The 17,517-nt window shown below is 36.8% G+C and overlaps 1 protein-coding gene across 3 annotated transcripts in view; it reads left to right on the top strand.

Annotated features, from left to right (window-relative positions):
* Positions 1-17,517, top strand: part of LRCH3 (leucine rich repeats and calponin homology domain containing 3) — a 118,792-nt gene that overhangs the window by 74,409 nt on the left and 26,866 nt on the right. For all 3 annotated transcript variants that reach the window (XM_044914343.1, XM_044914345.1, XM_021692383.2), the window contains exons 9-14: positions 1,778-1,926; positions 5,296-5,372; positions 10,823-10,874; positions 11,279-11,428; positions 14,313-14,363; positions 15,869-15,922. In XM_044914343.1, the coding sequence (XP_044770278.1) occupies positions 1,778-1,926; positions 5,296-5,372; positions 10,823-10,874; positions 11,279-11,428; positions 14,313-14,363; positions 15,869-15,922 (533 nt within the window). The remainder of the gene's footprint in view (positions 1-1,777; positions 1,927-5,295; positions 5,373-10,822; positions 10,875-11,278; positions 11,429-14,312; positions 14,364-15,868; positions 15,923-17,517) is intronic.

The following is a 17,517-nucleotide window of genomic DNA, read 5'->3' as shown; positions in this document are numbered from 1 at the left end:
TTTTGACTTTTTATTAATGTGCTACTAGATAATTTTTTAATACTTATGTGGTTCACTTTAATGGCTTGCATTCTATTTCTCTTGGACTGTACTGATCTAGGTAGTATGAAAAGGTGATATTGCTTTCTTGAGAAGTAGTCATAAAATGAACCATTTATTTAGTCACACAAATTGTAGCTCATTGAAAAAAATGCATTTATATACCTGGTTTCTAATGTGGGTATAGACCTTTCCATCCTTTTACCTGTTATTATAACCTGGTAACTCAAAATTTGTTTTTATATTAATGGCCATTATGGAATTATTTAGAAATAAATGAATCAGAGGGGCCTGGATACCTCTGTCGGTTAGGTGTCCAGCTCTTGATTTTGGCTTAGATCATGATCTCAACTCTCAACACGGAGTCTGCTTGAGACTCCCTCTGCCCCTCCCCCTGCTCTTTTCTCTCTCTCTCAAATAAATAATTGAATCTGAAAACAGAGAAATAGGCTTCTCTGAGTTCATTATTCCCAGCAACTATAACTTTTAGGTAGTCTGTAGAACATCATACAATAATGATTGGGGTTTAGTCTCTGGAGAAGCCTTAGAAAGCTTAGTAGCAAGGTTTTTCTTTCCCTAGTATGCCATTTTAACCAGCTTTTAAATATAGTTACTTTTGGGGACATGTGGCTGGCTCAGTTAATGGAGCATGCAACTCTTGATCTCGAGGTTGTGGGTTCAAGCCCCAGGTCAAGTGTAGAGATTGCTTAAAACTAAAACCTTTAAAAAAAGTTACTTTTTAAACTTAAAATAATGGGGCACTCCCAAACTTATTAGAATAAATAATGATGGGGCTATATCTTACTCATATACCTCTCACCCCAAAGCATTTTGAGAAGCAAAAATTCTCAAATTATTCCCTTCCATCCCCAAACTGCTACAAAATATCTACACTGCTGACCTCTAGAAAATAAATTTCAAAATAAGAAAATCATTGTTCTAATTATGAACAACAGTTACAGGAAGAGAAACAGTGGTCAGCAGCTGTTTCTTTATCTCTGAGTCCACTTTCCTCCTGTCCTTTCTCTTTCATTTTGACTTGACCGTGTTAGGTTTTCTTACTCCCAGTTCCTTGAAGAGATAGGATTAAGCCCTCAAGCTAAAACAGGGGAAAAAATGTAAAAGAAGATATACCCCCCCAGTGTTTAAAAATTATTCTTCCTGGGGCGCCTGAGTGGCCCAGTCGTTAAGCGTCTGCCTTCGGCTCAGGTCGTGATCCCGGGGTCCTGGGATCGAGCCCCACATCGGGCTCTCTGCTCAGCGAGAAGCCTGCTTCTCCCTCTGCCTGCCGCTCCCCCTGCTTGTGTTCCCTCTCTCGCTGTCGCTCTGTCCAATAAAAAATAAAAATTAAAAAAAAAATTTAAAAAAAAAAAAAAAAAAAATTATTCTTCCTCTCTTTGTCTCACAGACTCAAACTGTCTTGTTTAAAACAGTAAAGAGCTATCCAAAGAAAAAAGCAGTATTAGAGGTCTGTAATCCCATAATTACTATCAATTACTGCATTCTTTAGTCAATTAGGACTAAGATTTTTCTGGAACCTATTTTTGTGAGTGGCCATGGACTTAAAAAGAAAGGCTTACCTAATTTACACTTCTTCTCATTCCTCCCACTGTCAGAATAGAAAATGTTAGGGAAAAGGAAAGAATGCAACTGAATGTGTTTATTGGCTGTTGAATTTGACTATTCTTTCCTGGTGTGTGTGTGTGCGTATGTGTATGTGTGTGTATGGTGTGGACAGTGGAACATGATCTGGACCAGATCGACTACATTGACAGCTGCACTGCGGAGGAGGAAGAGGATGAGATGAGACAGCCCAAGGGGCTGGAACCGGACAGCCTCAGTTCCCAGTTTATGGCATATATTGAACAACGGCGAATCTCTCATGAGGTAATACACACTTTTAAGCCTAAATATGTTGCTGTCCCCTAGTAAAAACAGTTCATGATGGTATAAATTTCTGTCATATTAGTGATTTATTGGTTTAGGCCTAATTATTTGTTTTATAATGTTCAGCCCCAATTTTATGATTGAATTTTTCAGATTTATTGTAGAAAGTCAGACAGTAGTCTCAAATAGGGTTTGGCTTTATTTTTCAAATAAAAAGACAGATTTCAGAATCTTGAAGAAGGAATAGGAAGAGTCCTAAGAGTAACCTATGCCTTTGAAGAAAATGCAAGCGACTGTAATGCTTTTCATTCATTATTGTTCTTACCATTTTTTTATTATTACTAACTGGTACATCATAGCTTCATTAGTAATTATAAGAGTCGAACCATACTGCAGACTTTGGAGCAATGTACAAACTTAACCGTAGAATTTTTATAATGCATTAATTATATTGGAGCTTTTATGCTAAGTCACACAGAATATAAATTGTTTGCCATTATAGTTCTTGGGTGTCTCTTATAGTGGAGCATTGAGTTGCCTTAGAAAACAAATGAGCATTCAGCCCACTGTAGAATTGCTGCCAATCCCCCAAGGGGCTCCAGTGGAAATTGCATTCTTCAGCATATCTAGTCAGCATAATGAAATGGCTCCACTTCAGTGTGTGTGATGTTAATGTCTGGAGTTGGTCCCAGGCTCTGAGCAGGGGTTATTTGAGAAACACTTGGGGCCTTTTTGGAGAGTGATGTATTTAGCCTTTTAGAAATAGAGGATAATCACTCAAGTGGGATGTGTTGTGGAGCGATATTACCATTCTTAAAAAAAAAAAAAAAATCCTCAGTTTTCCTCTCTGAAGACTTTTGACCACAGTATTTTTTGTTGGTTTTCAGAAGACACTCTTGTATTTAAAGTTGGATAAAGATATTTAAATCAAAGTCCTGCAGCCCAGAAATAGCAGTGTACCAGGAGATTAATGAAACTACATATGACTCAGGATATGAACATTCTTACTAGAACAAAGGGCGACTACTTTGAAGAAAAAGTGAAAATTAACAATGCACATTGTAATCTTAAAGGGAGTCTTTTTCCTTGTGGTCTTTCTCTTTGATCATTTTATGTATAGATGAGGTATTTCTACTAAAAGTAAAAATGCCTGTTATACTACTACTGGAAATTGTATCATTTTTTAATCCATCATATTTGCTATTTTGTAATTTTTTTTTTAATTCCAGCTATACTTGTGTGGTAGTCTTCATGATTCTATGTTATAACGCTCTTTATGACTTCTGTATCATAAGGTCTTCTAAAATTTGGCATCTATAAAAATGTGATGAAGTAGTATTATTTTAGATGGTTTAACAACCACCTAAAGTGTTATATTCTTGAATACTATCTAAGAATGGGTTGATAAAAAAAAGAACCTTTTTGAGATTTTAAACACTCTGCTATTGTTTAATTCTAATACTTCTCATACATAGAGGTATTATGATAAAATAGCGTATAGCTTATATTTATAGGGTATTATATTTACTTTTAAAATTAAACCAACATCACATTCGTCATGAAAATTTCATGTACCTCTTGCAGTAATTTTAGATAATTGCCATATTGTAAAACCAATGTGTTAAGTCACTGATGTTAACATACTAGGACAGATTTTTGTTTATTTTAAAAAGTCATATTCACTTACATTAGAATAATTATTCTTTAATCAGGGTTCTAGAATTATATCTCATTTTGTATGATCCTCATGCCCAGACTTTAAAAGAGTCTTCTGTAGTCCTTTGCAGTAACTCACCGAAGATTTTCAAGTTCTATGTGATTACCTGTTTCTTGGAGATAGACTGTAAATAGTTTTACATTTGATTTTTTTTTTTTAAGATTTTATTTATTTATTTGTCAGAGAGAGAGAGTGCGCAAGCAGGGGGAGCGGCAAGCAGAGGGAGAAGCCAGGCTCCCTGCTGAGCAAGGAGCCTGAGGCGGGACTCGATCCCAGGACCCTGAGATCATGACCTGAGCCGAAGGCAGATGCTTAACGGACTGAGCCACCCAGGCGTCCCTTACATTTGATTTTTTTTAGATACCCTTTTTGGATAAATTGCTTTCTATCCCTTAAAGAATAGCCACTTTAATGATTATTTTTGGTGTTGAAATCAGATTGTATTGCTTCTATAGATTCTCATTTGACAAAATAAATGCTGTAATAACCTATAAGCCTCTACCTTTGATTTATAATTTTATTTCTCAGTATGTGGTCCATATCACTGAGGCCAGTTGAATTTTCCTCAGTAATGTTTTTTTGAAATGACCCTTACCCTTTAGTTTATAAATAAATTAAATTGTCAATATTCTTCTTTTGGTTAACACCATATTTTTACCATAAATAGAAATTAATTTTTGCTTTATCTTAATATTCCACCAATATCCCCAGGACTGTTTGTATCACTAACATAAGTAACAATTTATGATGAAGAATGTCATCTGCCCGGGGCATCTGGGTGGCTCATTCGGTTAAGCGTCTGCCTTCGGCTCAGGTCATAATCTCAGGGTCCTGGGATAGAGCCCCATGTTGGGCTCCCTGCTCAGCGTGGAGTCTGCTCCTCCCTCTCCCTCTGCTACTCCCCCCCACCCCCACTTGTGCTCTCTCGCATGGTCTCTCTCTCTCAGATAAATAAAATCTTTTTTAAAAAATGTAATCTCTCCAATGATCTCCTTATTACTTGAAATACACAAAAGAGACTGAGCACAAGTTAGGGTAGGGCAGGTGGGAATTCCTGTTCTGGATAGAAATTTGTACTAGATGGCCCCTAAGATCCTCTCAAGCTCTAACATCTTATCATTTAGTAAATATTACTGTATGGTCAGTGTAATTTATATAATACAGTGAGAAGGAAATCTACTTTTTTTAAGAGTGTCTTGGTATAGTGTTTGGAATAGTGTTTTGCTTATCAAAGCAGTAATATAGCCTATAATGAATACTTTTATTTATTTTATTTCTTCCTTTTTAAAAAGATTTTATTTATTCATTTGAGAGAAAGAGAATGAGAGAGAGCATGAGAGGGGGGAGGGTCAGAGGGAGAAGCAGACGCCCCACTGAGCAGGGAGCCCAACACGCGACTGATCCCCGCACTCCAGGATCAGGACCCGAGCAGAAGGCAGTCGCTCAACCAACTGAGCCACCCAGGTGCCCTAATGAATACTTTTAAAGATGAAAATTCACATTTGAAAAAAAAATTCACATTTGAAGATTTTGTTAAAATATTTTTTAGTGTGATCTACAGATCCTTAAATGCCAAATCGAATGTGGACTGTGCAGTCACAGTGTTATGGATACATCCATTAAATTGATTCATTTCTGCTTTTTTGGCCTAGGGTTCACCCATAAAGCCAGTACCTCTGAGGGAGTTTCAAAAAACAGAGGACATGAGAAGATATTCACATCAAAACAGGTTTGAAAAAACCAATTCTCCTCATTTGTTTCTGTCTTTAAAAGTCATTAATAAGAGCATGAAATGGTTTTAGTTTTGTGCAGACCTATGTATGATGAAGATGTTTAGACACTGTGTATTTAGAGCTGAGTGACAGTGTGCTTTGTGCTCATGTAATAGAAAAAGAAGTAAAATTGATTTATTGATTCCAAATTCAGATTGCCTAAACCATTACCTGTATAATTATTTGATTTGAAGATACTTAATGGCAGTGAGATTTTATGGTGATATGTCTGGAGTTATGCATAAAGAATGCTAAATGAATTTCAGGAGTCCTGAAATTTTTTTTTGCTTAAACTTTTGACTAGAAACAGGGACTTAGAGACAGCAATATGTATCCTCCTTCCTATCTCAACTAATATGATCTTTTCAGTACACTTAGTACTTCACAGAATATTTCTAAAATTAACTTGACTACTTAGAGTACTACTGCTTATTCTTAAATTCCAAAAGTTTCTTGCCACACACTATATCACAATAGTTGGAAAATTCACAGCCTTTGGGTCTTTGCTTCCTCTCTGTTTTTATGAAGTCTTAAAGCAGTAGACTTGATAAACTTGTTCTTAAGCAACAGTAAATTTCCTTTGTAGAAAGTGTTGTACATAGATCTTTACTTATACTTGACGGGATATTAAAATTGTTTAGGAAACGGAGATATAGATGGGTAAAGAAAATGTGGGGAGAACAGTGCAAGAAAAAAATCTCATAATTGGCCTTTTATAGTCTCATCAGTTAGTTCTTGGGGATTTAGTTAAATTTCGTATCTTTGAAATTTATCTCAGAATGGCTTTTTAGTTGCCATGAGTCCTTATATTGAGGGTGTGGTCTTTTGAGATTCCTGTTTTGCACAGGGGTTTGCTATTGTGTTTTTCCACTTTGGGTGGTTCCATGCTTTATCTCCTGTCCCTCTTACCTCCTGCATCCATCATAAGTAAAACTCAAGATCTCTAGAATTTAATAGAAACTCTCAAGATGAAAGCCAGCTTTTTTTTGTTTTTCTCAGTTACCTTATATATTAGTTTTCTAATACTCATGTAACAAATTACCACAAATTTAGTGGCTTAAAACATAATATCTAAGTTTATAATATCTCAGTTCTCTAGGATAGAAGTGTGGGCAAGCCTTCATTCTTGCCTTCATTTTCCCCTTAGGGTCTCGTAAGTCAAAGTCACGGCACTGGCTGGCCTAGATTCTTACCTGCAGACCCTGGGGGAGAACCCACTTCCAGGCCCATGCAGGTTGTAGGCAGAATTTAATTGCATATAGTTATAGCACTGAGGTCCCTGTTACTTTGTTGGTTATCAGCTGGGACTCGTTTTTAGCTTCTGGAGTCTACCCACATTCCTTGGTTCATAGCTCCCTCCATCTTCAAGTCAGCAATGGCGAGCCATTTTGAATCTCTTCTCACATTTTCACTCTCTCTGATTTCCCTTTCTGTCACATCCCACAGACTCTCTTGCTTTCCTCTTCTGTTTTTTCCCCCAGTTTTACTGAGAAATAATTGACATAAGTCACTGCATAAGTTTAAGGCATACAGCGTGATGGTTTGATTTACATATATTATGAAATGATCACAATAGGTTTAGTTAATAGCCATCATCTCATATAAATACAATAAAAAATTCTTTTCCTCCTTGTGATAAGAACTTTTAGGGTTTACTCTCTTAACAACTTTCCTGTATATCACACAGCAATGCTAACTATAGTCATCATGTTATACATCACATCCCTAGTACTCATTTATCTTATACCTGAAGTTTGTAGCTTTGACCACTTCCCTCCAATTGCCCCCCCCTCCCCGCCCTCTTCTGCTTTTAAGGGTTCCCATGATTACATTAGATCCACCTGGATAATTTTCCCATTTCAGGGTCAACCAGTTAGTAACCTTAATTTCATCTGCAAACTCCTTTTTGACATGTAACATATTTACTGGAGTAACACCAGGGGGTGGAAGTCATAGGGGCCAAAAATCTGTCTACCTAACCTTAACCCAGCGTTCCTGTTTTTACCACTTTTTTAGAAATTCTTGCTCTGCCAGCACTGAGGGAATCTTCCCTTATTGGAGCCTGTGCTTTCAGACCTAGTAGTTTTCCATTTATATTCATAGTCACCCACTATTAAGTGAAAGACTGGTGGCGCCTGGGTGGCTCAGTCGGTTAAGCATCTGCCTTTGGCTCAGGTCATGATCCCACACAGGGATTGAGCCCCACATCGGGCTCCCTGTTCAGCGAGGAGTCTGCTTCTCCCTGTCTCTCTGCCCCTCTCCCCACTTGTGCTCTCTCTCTCTCTCAATAAATAAAATCATTAAAAAATAAAAAAAATAAAAATAAAAAAAAAGGACAGACCTTGGATTCAAACTCCGTTACAACTAATTCTAACGTCCATGACTTTAACCACTACGGTACCATGTTGCTTCTTCCAGACTATTCACAGTACTGGACTCACTTGTGTCTCATTCTTTACTGGTTATATCTCAGCCAGAAATCTTACTCTACCAATCCACTCTTCTCTTTTCTTGAAAAATTTTGACTAAGAATGTACTGCCTAGGAGTGCTAATAAGATAAAGGTTGGGAAGGATTAGTAAAAAAATTAAGGAAGTTTTTTTTTCCAGATTCAGTGTTATTTTAAACCTTGTCTAAGGGGGTTATTAAGTAATTTGTTCTATACCTTTAAAATAAATATAATTTATTCTGTCAAAACATTTTAGGGGGTGGTATTTTAATTATTTTAGTAAAGATAAGATATATGGCTATAGATCATATAAAACAGGTGTTTTTTTTTTTAACTTTTTTTTGATGCCTGGAAATTTAAAAAAAAAAAATTTGTGAATACTTCAAAGATGTGGAACCAATATAAGAAAAGAAAAGATACAAGAAGAGAAAGACAACAAGAGTGTGGCTTAAGTTTTGCTTTTTTACATATTACCTTTTTTTCAGTTTAGGGAAGTATAAGGTAGGCCAGTGTTTCTCAATAGGTTCTAGCACCACTCTTCAGTGGATATTTGAAACATGTTTATTTTATTTGGGAATTGGCTGCCAAAATGATTATAGGTGTTACTGGCAGGCACCTATAATGTGCAGGACAATCTTGTGCAACAAAAAAATTATCTGAAATGTTGGGACACTCCTACTGAGAACCATATTCATAGATGAAAAGGCCATATGGTATGAAGTAGCATGGTGGCACCAAGGAGCAACCAAGCTGTGATGGGCCAACATCAGCACCTGATGATTGGCTTGAGGGAGCTGTGTTCTCACTGCCACTTTTATTCTTCCATATGCCATGCTTCACTCTTTACTGCCATCTTTAACTTTTCACAGCTTAGTTTTTGCCGTTGCAGGTAATTGTTTTCTATATGTGTGCCCATATGCTTTTAAGTCTCCCTGCTCTTTGCTTTCTCCTTCCTACACTCTGCCTCTGTAGAGTGGGGAAGTGTGGAATAGTAGAAGCCACTAATCTCCAAGTCAGGGGGCTTGAATTCTAATCCAGGCTCGGGCCCAGGTAGCTATCATTGAACTTCTGAGGGCCTTAGTTTTCTCTCTTGTAAAGTTAGTGGCATGGACTCTATGATTTCTGAGGTACCTCCAGTTCTTGTAGGCTGCATACCTAGAAGATGAGAAAGCAGACTACCACCAAGTCAGATAAAGGACTACTGGCCGCATCACCTTGGGAAAGTTACTTAACTTCATGCCTCAGCTTCTCAACTGTAGAATGAGGATTATAATAGTTCTACTCCTAAGATTGCATGAAGAATAATTGAGAAACACTGTGTATAAAATACTTCACAGGGCATATGTAGTACATGGTAGGAGCTCAAAGATTGTTAGTTTCTATGTGCCTCTGAAAAACGTTGCCCAAAAAAATGACATGAATTGTAGTTGATAAATGCAGAAGAGGTATTGATTACACATGTACATCAAGAAGAAAGGTCCCAATTTTAAAGAACAAGAAGATTCTTAAAAAGACCTTTTCTTTTTTTTTTTTTAATTTTTTTTTTAAGATTTTATTTATTTGCGAGAGAGAGAATGAGAGGCAGAGAGCACGAGAGGGAGGAGGGTCAGAGGGAGAAGCAGACTCCCTGCTGAGCAGGGAGCCTGATGTGGGACTCGATCCCGGGACTCCAGGATCATGACCTGAGCCGAAGGCAGTCGCTTAACCAACTGAGCCACCCAGGCGCCCTTAAAAAGACCTTTTCTAAGAAGATCTCCGTAGGTTGGAATCTATAGAAAAGGCTTGAAGTAAGGAATTAATATATGATATTGCTACAGAAAAGATTCCATAGTGGGTATGTTTTTGAAATGGGGTAAGAGTCCTGAAAGCCAGGTGGAATTTGTATTATTATTAGTTAGTAATAAGAAACAACTGGAGCTTTGGGGGATTTATTTTTATTTCCCGAGTAACATACTGATTTAATGCATTTAAATCAGCCTGACAGGCTAGTAGTCATAGTTTAAAATTTCAGGTCCTAAATGTCACAACGTCACTGCTCCCAACATTGTTAGGTGAGACACAAATGAGTAACAGACTCTTGAAACACTAAATCCAACTCAGGAAAAAGATAAATACCGAACTGTAAGATTTAGCACTAATAAAAGTAAGAACTTTTACTGTTTTTTTTTTTAAGCATCAAATCAGGTTTCATCTCTTTCTTAAAAATAAAAATCAACAGAATATGTACTTTTATTATTAAAATTGCTACATCAGTTGAAAATGGGAGTTAGGAATGCTTTATAAGAACAGTTATCAAGTTCTGTCATCTTACAGATTTCTGTGGATAAAATGACTTTGTATATAAAATGATCTCCTTTACACGAATCTTGTTTCAATCATGGTAATAAAGAAAACAATTATGTATGCTATAAAGAAATGATACTGTTTGAAGAGTGATCTCAAATATCTGTCTGGTCAGCATTGGCTGACATAGACCATTGTTAGCTCTGTAGCTTGATGATCAGTGATACCGTCGCGTGAAATGTGAGTTGAAGACATCAGGTATTCCTGTAGCTTAATTTAATGACTTGGGCTCAGGTTTATAAAATGCAGTCAGGGGCGCCTGGGTGGCTCAGTTGGTTAAGCGACTGCCTTCGGCTCAGGTCATGATCCTGGAGTCCCTGGATCGAGTCCCGCATCGGGCTCCCTGCTTGGCGGGGAGCCTGCTTCTCCCTCTGACCCTCCCCCCTCTCATGTGCTCCCTCTCTCTCTCATTCTCTCTGTCTCAAATAAATAAATAAAATCTTTAAAAAAAAAATAAAATAAAATAAAATGCAGTCAGTCTTTCATTGCTGACCAGACAGTTTGCCTATTGATTAATAGCAGGCTACATTAACAATAAAATTTTACTTAGTTTTTATGTATCTGTCTATTTTATCAAAGAATTTTTCTGTCTTTTTTTTTTTTCTTTTTGGGTCAGGGTTCCAGTTGAGCCATCTTCTGTCATGTCACTATCACCAAGTCACAATCAGGTAAAAAAAAAATGTTCTGTTTTAGTTTTGATTTTTTTTAAAAAACTAAGATGATTTTCTATTTTCATAACACTTAAATTACCATTAATTGCCAGATACGTGTAAATTTCACTACCTGTCTCCTCCAAAATACAGTTGATATAACATGTGCATCTCATACTTGCTAACAGTGTTTTTAGACACCAGACAGTAAATCTTTACCGACATGATGGCTCTATAATACATACAAGAACAAGAACACAGTGCAAAGATGGGAAAAGATGAGCAGTAAACACATTGAAAGAAATGCTAGGTGACTGCAAAGTAGAAATTGCTTGGGTCAGCAGTAGTTTCCTGAACTGATTCGGAATATTGGCAAGTTGACCTTTAGCCCCACTTGCACGTGCAAAATACTTTTGTTCCAGTTATCACATACAGACTTGGAACTTCATCGGAGAAGAGAACAGTTAGTAGAGCGAACTCGGAGAGAGGCCCAGCTTGCTGCCCTACAGTATGAGGAGGAGAAAATAAGAACCAAGCAGATGCAGAGAGATGCTGTCCTGGACTTTGTCAAGGTGAGATTTTTGCCATATTTCATTGAAATTCCTAACGTATTTTAGAAGTAAGTGCTTATTTGTTTTGCTGAGGCTAACAGTGTTCATCTTAAAGTGTCAGCTTTCTTATGTCACCATAAGGAATCTGAGTAAGTAGTGTAACGGTCTCCTACTTGTGATTAGATGGATTGTCCTCCTGTAGGTAGACTGAGAAGTGATCATCTTGTTCTTGGGACAGTAGTCTCTTCCTCTTCATTAGCAGTCTGTCTTTAGACATCTCACTTTACTGTCCAGCTGCCATTTCCTCAATCTCTAGTACATTAATAAAGATCAGTAAGACCGTGAAAGTGCCACGTAAACCTTAAAGTTCCATGCACATGTAAACTGTTGTTATCCAAGCCCGTCTCTAACTTCCTCACTCTGCTGAGCACCAAATTTTTGCAAGGTTAACAGGCTTAATACTTCAGAGTCATCTTTGAGTCTTTCCTTTCTGTTCTTTCCACACCTACTCAGGTAAGAACCCCTCTTAATACTTCTTTCTTTTTTTAAATTTACAGTCTCTACAGTTGCATCTAAACCCGTTTCTTTTCTTTTCTTTTTTCTTTTTCTTTTCTTGCCTGTATCACTTAAAGTCTTTTTGTTCAGAAATCACATTGGATTTTTCCCTTCATGATTAAATAACTCTTTATATTTTTGTCTGTCTGATATCTGTCTCTCCCATTTATCTGGAAGCCCCATGAAGACAGAGAGTATGTTTGTCTTGTTTATTTACTGCTACATCCCTAGATCTTAGCAGGTCTTAGCTCATAGTAAGGCTCAGTAAATATTTGTTAAAGGAATGATTGAATGAATGAATCACTCTTGTCCTCTAAAGCTTTCTCTCTTGTGTTTCATAACTCTAGCCAAAGACCATCTTTAAGTACCAGACACGTGATAAAATTCTTTTTTTTTTTTTCTCAAATGTATCACACCCAGGAGGATGATCTCTCATGCTCAGACAGGATGACAATTTCCCTAGGCTCAATACTCAGCTAGTTAGTGGCAGAGCACAGGTTCTGATCAAGACAGGTTGAACAGAACATGGAAATAAGGTTGACAGAAAATGAAAAGTTTCTTTAAAGAAAAAAAAAAAGGGGTGGCTCCAAACCCTAATCTGTGACCACAGTGCTGTATTGACTGTCAGTAAATAATGACAGCTAACACATACTGTATCCTAAGCACTGTTCTGTGCATTCTACATTCATTCATTCATTTAGCTTGCCTTCTGTAGAAGCCACATAGCTAGTAAGAGACAATCACATTGTAGATGGTCTTGATTAAATGCTAAATTAGAGTTTGATCTTTATCTATTAGGTAGAAGAGAACAGTTAGAAGTTCTAAAACAGGAGCAAAACAGAGGAGAGATACTTGCGAAAAGCTAATCTACTCATTTTAGAATATGTTAGAAAGAAAGAGATGAGGTAAATGAAATAGAGAGTAATTGCAATAATTAGACTAGGGTACAAAATGAAGGCATAGAACTGGATGATTTCTGAGGTTCCCAAAGAGAGGCAGTGTTACACAGTGGTAAAAGCTTAGCCTCGGGGGGGCGCCTGGGTGGCTCAGTTGGTTAAGCGACTGCCTTCAGCTCAGGTCATGGTCCTGGAGTCCTGGGATCGAGTCCCACATCGGGCTCCCGACTCGGCGGGGAGCCTGCTTCTCCCTCTGACCCTCTCCCCTCTCATACTGTTTCTCTCTCTCTCTCGAATAAATAAATAAAATAAAATCTTTTAAAAAAAAAAAGCTTAGCCTCAGAAATAATCTGAATTTGAATCTAGCTTAGCTACTCATTATGTGCTCGACTTTGGGAAAGTTACTGAGTCATTCTGTGCCTTTAATTTCCCTATAGGTGTAATATTTAATTGTTAAATATTAACTCAGAATTATTATGGCTGCACCTAATACTTTTACTAGCGTGGTGAGTGCTGCACCCCCTACCACCACAATGGATTTTATAAATTAGAAATTTGAAGAGAAGCATCTTTATGTTTTATACATAAATGTAGTGAATGTTGAATAAATCATTGAAGATGAGTGAAAAAAAGATCCCAAAGCAAGATTTTTGAGGCTAAAAGAATAGTTTGAAAAGGAGGCTAGCTTTGTGGAAAGAATATAGGATTCAGAGTCAGAAGATACCGGTACAAATCTCAGTTATGGTACTTGCCAACTTTGTGAATTTGCACATATCATTTAACCTCTCTTGTCCTTAATTCTTTTATCTTGAAATAAGTATGATTATGATGTTCGTTTATCTCCGAGAGTAAGAAGAATCACTTAAGATAATGTGTATAAGAATACATTGTAAAACAGTGACTATAGAGATGGTATAATATGATTATTTGACATAATAATAGAAATTAGCAAATTGGGGAAAAGAGCCAGTAAGCATGGGAATTTGTGGGTTTGTTTCTGAGCACGTTGTTCAGGTGACAGTGGGTTTCCAAATAGAGTTTCCGCAGGCAGTTGAAAATGCACACCTGAAAACTGGCTGAGAGGAGAGAGCTAAAGGTGTTAACACTAGACAAAGAGAGAATGATTTCATTGAGAGAATATAGTGAGAGATCACCATTCTGGTTGTGAATGTGTGAGTGCATGTACATATAAAAAACATACATTTTATATTTCTATTTATGGATGCTTATAGACCTGTGAAATACTGTCTGTCAGTATATTGCCTTCCTCGTTTAAATTGTAAGCTGTTTAAGGGAAAGGGCAGCATCTTCTAACCAGTAAATCTAGAAAAGTGCTGCATGCGAGAGATAACAGAAATTAATGTGGGTGATTATCTTGGTAAATAGAATTTATCATTTCCAGTGTTCCAGATTCTAACCAACTTCCCTTTCTTGGGGGGCTTGGGGGTGTATAGCACAAAGCGTCACAAAATCCACAAAAACAACAACCCCCCTTAGATGATGAGGTAAGTCTATATAATCACCTTTTCTTTGGAATTTTTTAATTGCAATGGAAGTGAAATGTTTTGTATGTGATGATCATGTGTTTTCAGTGATCAGAATACTACCATTTTCCTTTTCCCCTCACAAAATTCTACTTATTTGGGAGAAGATGACACGGGCCAGGGAGTTTATCCAAAGTCTATAGATCAGGGGTTTTTTAACCTATACTAATGCATCTGGAGATTCTTTATTCCCTTCCTGTATCCCCACCAGAAGTATCATCTCCCTCATCCATTTCAAAGCAGAGTGTGTAGTGAGAGGGAGTCCTGAGAGCTGTATGTGACAGGAGTAAATGATATTGGTATTGAACTAAAAGATGCTACATGTATTTCAGCTCCAGGGCTCACTTCCTGAGTGTGTATGTTATTGATTATATGGCATACACAGTAGTTTTATAATATTAAGTAGTACATTTGAATCACAAGTAAACATGTAAAATTAATTACTTTTTTAAATGCACCTGTTTTGATCTGTTAAAATGAAACTTACTAAATATTTTTATAGTAGTTGGCTTTTTCATTAAAAGCCATTTTTCTTTATCTTTGCCTTATCATTTTTTTCAATTTATGATCACTGCTTCCTTAAAAAATGCATAAAGGCATTGTTTCATGTGAATTTTGAATCTGCTTTCTGTAAAGTAAATTGCTTGAAAACCTAACACGGGGCTTTACAAGCATCAAGTTTCAGCACAGAGATTTTAAAGCACAGGTGTTACTGGAATGGTAAAATGCATTGTTTGAAATGTTTTAAATTATCCATTATAAAGGTTTTTTTCTTCATCTCAGTGGACATATAATCAGTACTTCTGGTTTATCTCAGAACTTAAGCACTGGTATAATACCTGAAAGAGTAACTCAGCCTTTTCAGTTGTCTTTTCTTCACAAGGTAATAATAAAGGTACAAACCTTTCACAGATAAAGTTAATGCCATCTTCTTTTTTTACCCCCAGATTTCCTTCATAATGGTCATTCTGGAGGGAACTCATTATTTAAAAATTTAAACTTCTCAGGAAAATAAGGTGTACAGTTTTTAAGTTTCCAGTTGCACTCTTGTTTTTTCTGAGAAAGGTAATGAAGAGATGCATAGACTAGAACTCATGACCCTTGGTTTATTTTTAATTTGTCACTGACTCATTAAATGACCACAAATTCTTTGTCACTGCTACATCTGTATTTCAGCTTTCTCTCCTGTGAATAGAGAATAATCCCTGTTTCCTCCTTGCTTTAGGCAGTTTTTAAGCAATAAGATCATATTTGAAATTATTTAAGCTCTTTAGAAGAAAATCATGACTCCGAATCAGTTTATTAGCTATTACGATACATGAATTCCAGATGATTGTGAATGTGATCCCATATGTTAGCATCTTCAGTATGTCTTCACATATCTCTTTGCTTGTGTATTTGTGAAATATGTCATGTGTGTGCATAGTTTGTTTTTGACATTGCTCCATTTCTCTCCACCTCTCCAGTGTCCCTTCCCATCCAGAAGGTCTCAGCACACTGATGATAGTGCCTTGTTAGTGGTAAGAGCCTTGCACGAAATGGAGTTATATATTGCTGTCTAGGTATTGGAGAACAGTTGTTATACTTCTCATTCAGAAGGTATCTAAATATCATAAAACATGATGAGCATCATTACTAAATGCTTTACAAATAGCTAGAATGGTTTCCTATATTATTGTTCGTGATTTACCCAGTGTTCCAGCGGTCTGCTGCTATGATTCAAATACCTTTGTTAGTGTTTCCAAAAGTAAAACGTTCACATTGTGATCCATATTGGCTTTGTATGTGGGTTAGGAGGAGGGGGCATAATTTGTTTTTTAAATGTCATTTCTAATTCCAGGTGCATTTACTTTATTAATCATTAATTTGGCTGGTGAATCACCTGTGTGTTCAATGAATTTTCTTACTCCATGACTAATTATACAACTGTATATTTGCCATCCTATTTTATTATCTGTTTTAAGCTACTGAAAATCCCAAACTTTTAAAAAATACTTAACATCTCAAGATTATCCCTCCATGCCCCTTTTTTTAAACTCTGGGAAACATTAACTTGGAATGTTACCTACTGATCATTTTTAACACTGGTTTACTTTTAGTGCCTTTCATCAACTGAGAATGAGTATAACATAAAATCTGTATTGAAAATCTTAGTAAGTTTTGTCAGCCTTGCAAGAGAATTCTAACATTTACAAAATGCTTTTCCCATCATGTTTTATGATATTTTTTACAGTATGTTGAAAACGAGCTGTTTGAAAGTCCAGTATGTGTAGCAATCGCTGTCTTCTGTGCCAGTACCTGCTGCCATTGTGTACTCTGCTGCACGGACTGCAGGCTAGTGTGCGCATCTTCTCGCGTAGACTTCTGTTGTCCACGCTTCCATGTGTTCTGCAGTGATCACTTCCGTTGAGATGGATAAAGCACATTTTAATTGGGCAGTCTTAGAGATAAATAAAACCACCACCCTCTGGGGGCTTAGTGGAAATTAATTGGCATGAGAAGCAAATAACTTAAATTAATGCAGAAAAATATTGAGAGACACTACTGGAATTATCTCATTTACTCCTCATGGCACTCTGAACAGTTAAGGTTAAACCTATCACCCTTTTACCAACGGTTACTGAGGCACAGAACGTTTTGTCCTGAATGCGATTTGTCCAAGGTCACATAGCCTAAGTAAGTGCAAGATTGGGTTCAAATCTAGATCTTGCTGACTTGAGAACCTGCATTAAACACCATGGTGTATTGCCTCTCATGCTGTAATTGAAAACACCTTTTGAGACTGAGATTTAATACCACATATAGGAAGTGATAGGAGTCAGAGTGCCCACACTTCTTTGTCGAGGAAAAAGTGGAATTTGGAAAAACAACAGAATTCCCCCAGTGTGAAATTTGAAATGGCTTTTAGCCATTTTCAAAACACATGCACTTGTATTTTTCTCCTCAGTATTCATGTTTGACCTAAATGAGATGGCCTTGAAAAGCAAGGACCACATCTCACATATTTTTGTATGCCAAATAACGTCCAACACTGTACAAAAAAGAGTCTATTTTAAAGCATACCTCTGATTTTCTCAAGACTACTCTTCGATGGCTTCATATGATAGAATAAAGT

This window comes from Neomonachus schauinslandi, chromosome 1 (genome assembly GCF_002201575.2).
Source record: "Neomonachus schauinslandi chromosome 1, ASM220157v2, whole genome shotgun sequence".
NCBI lineage: Eukaryota > Metazoa > Chordata > Mammalia > Carnivora > Phocidae > Neomonachus > Neomonachus schauinslandi.
Note: the sequence above shows the minus strand (reverse complement) of the source record. Positions and strands in the feature narration are given on the sequence as shown.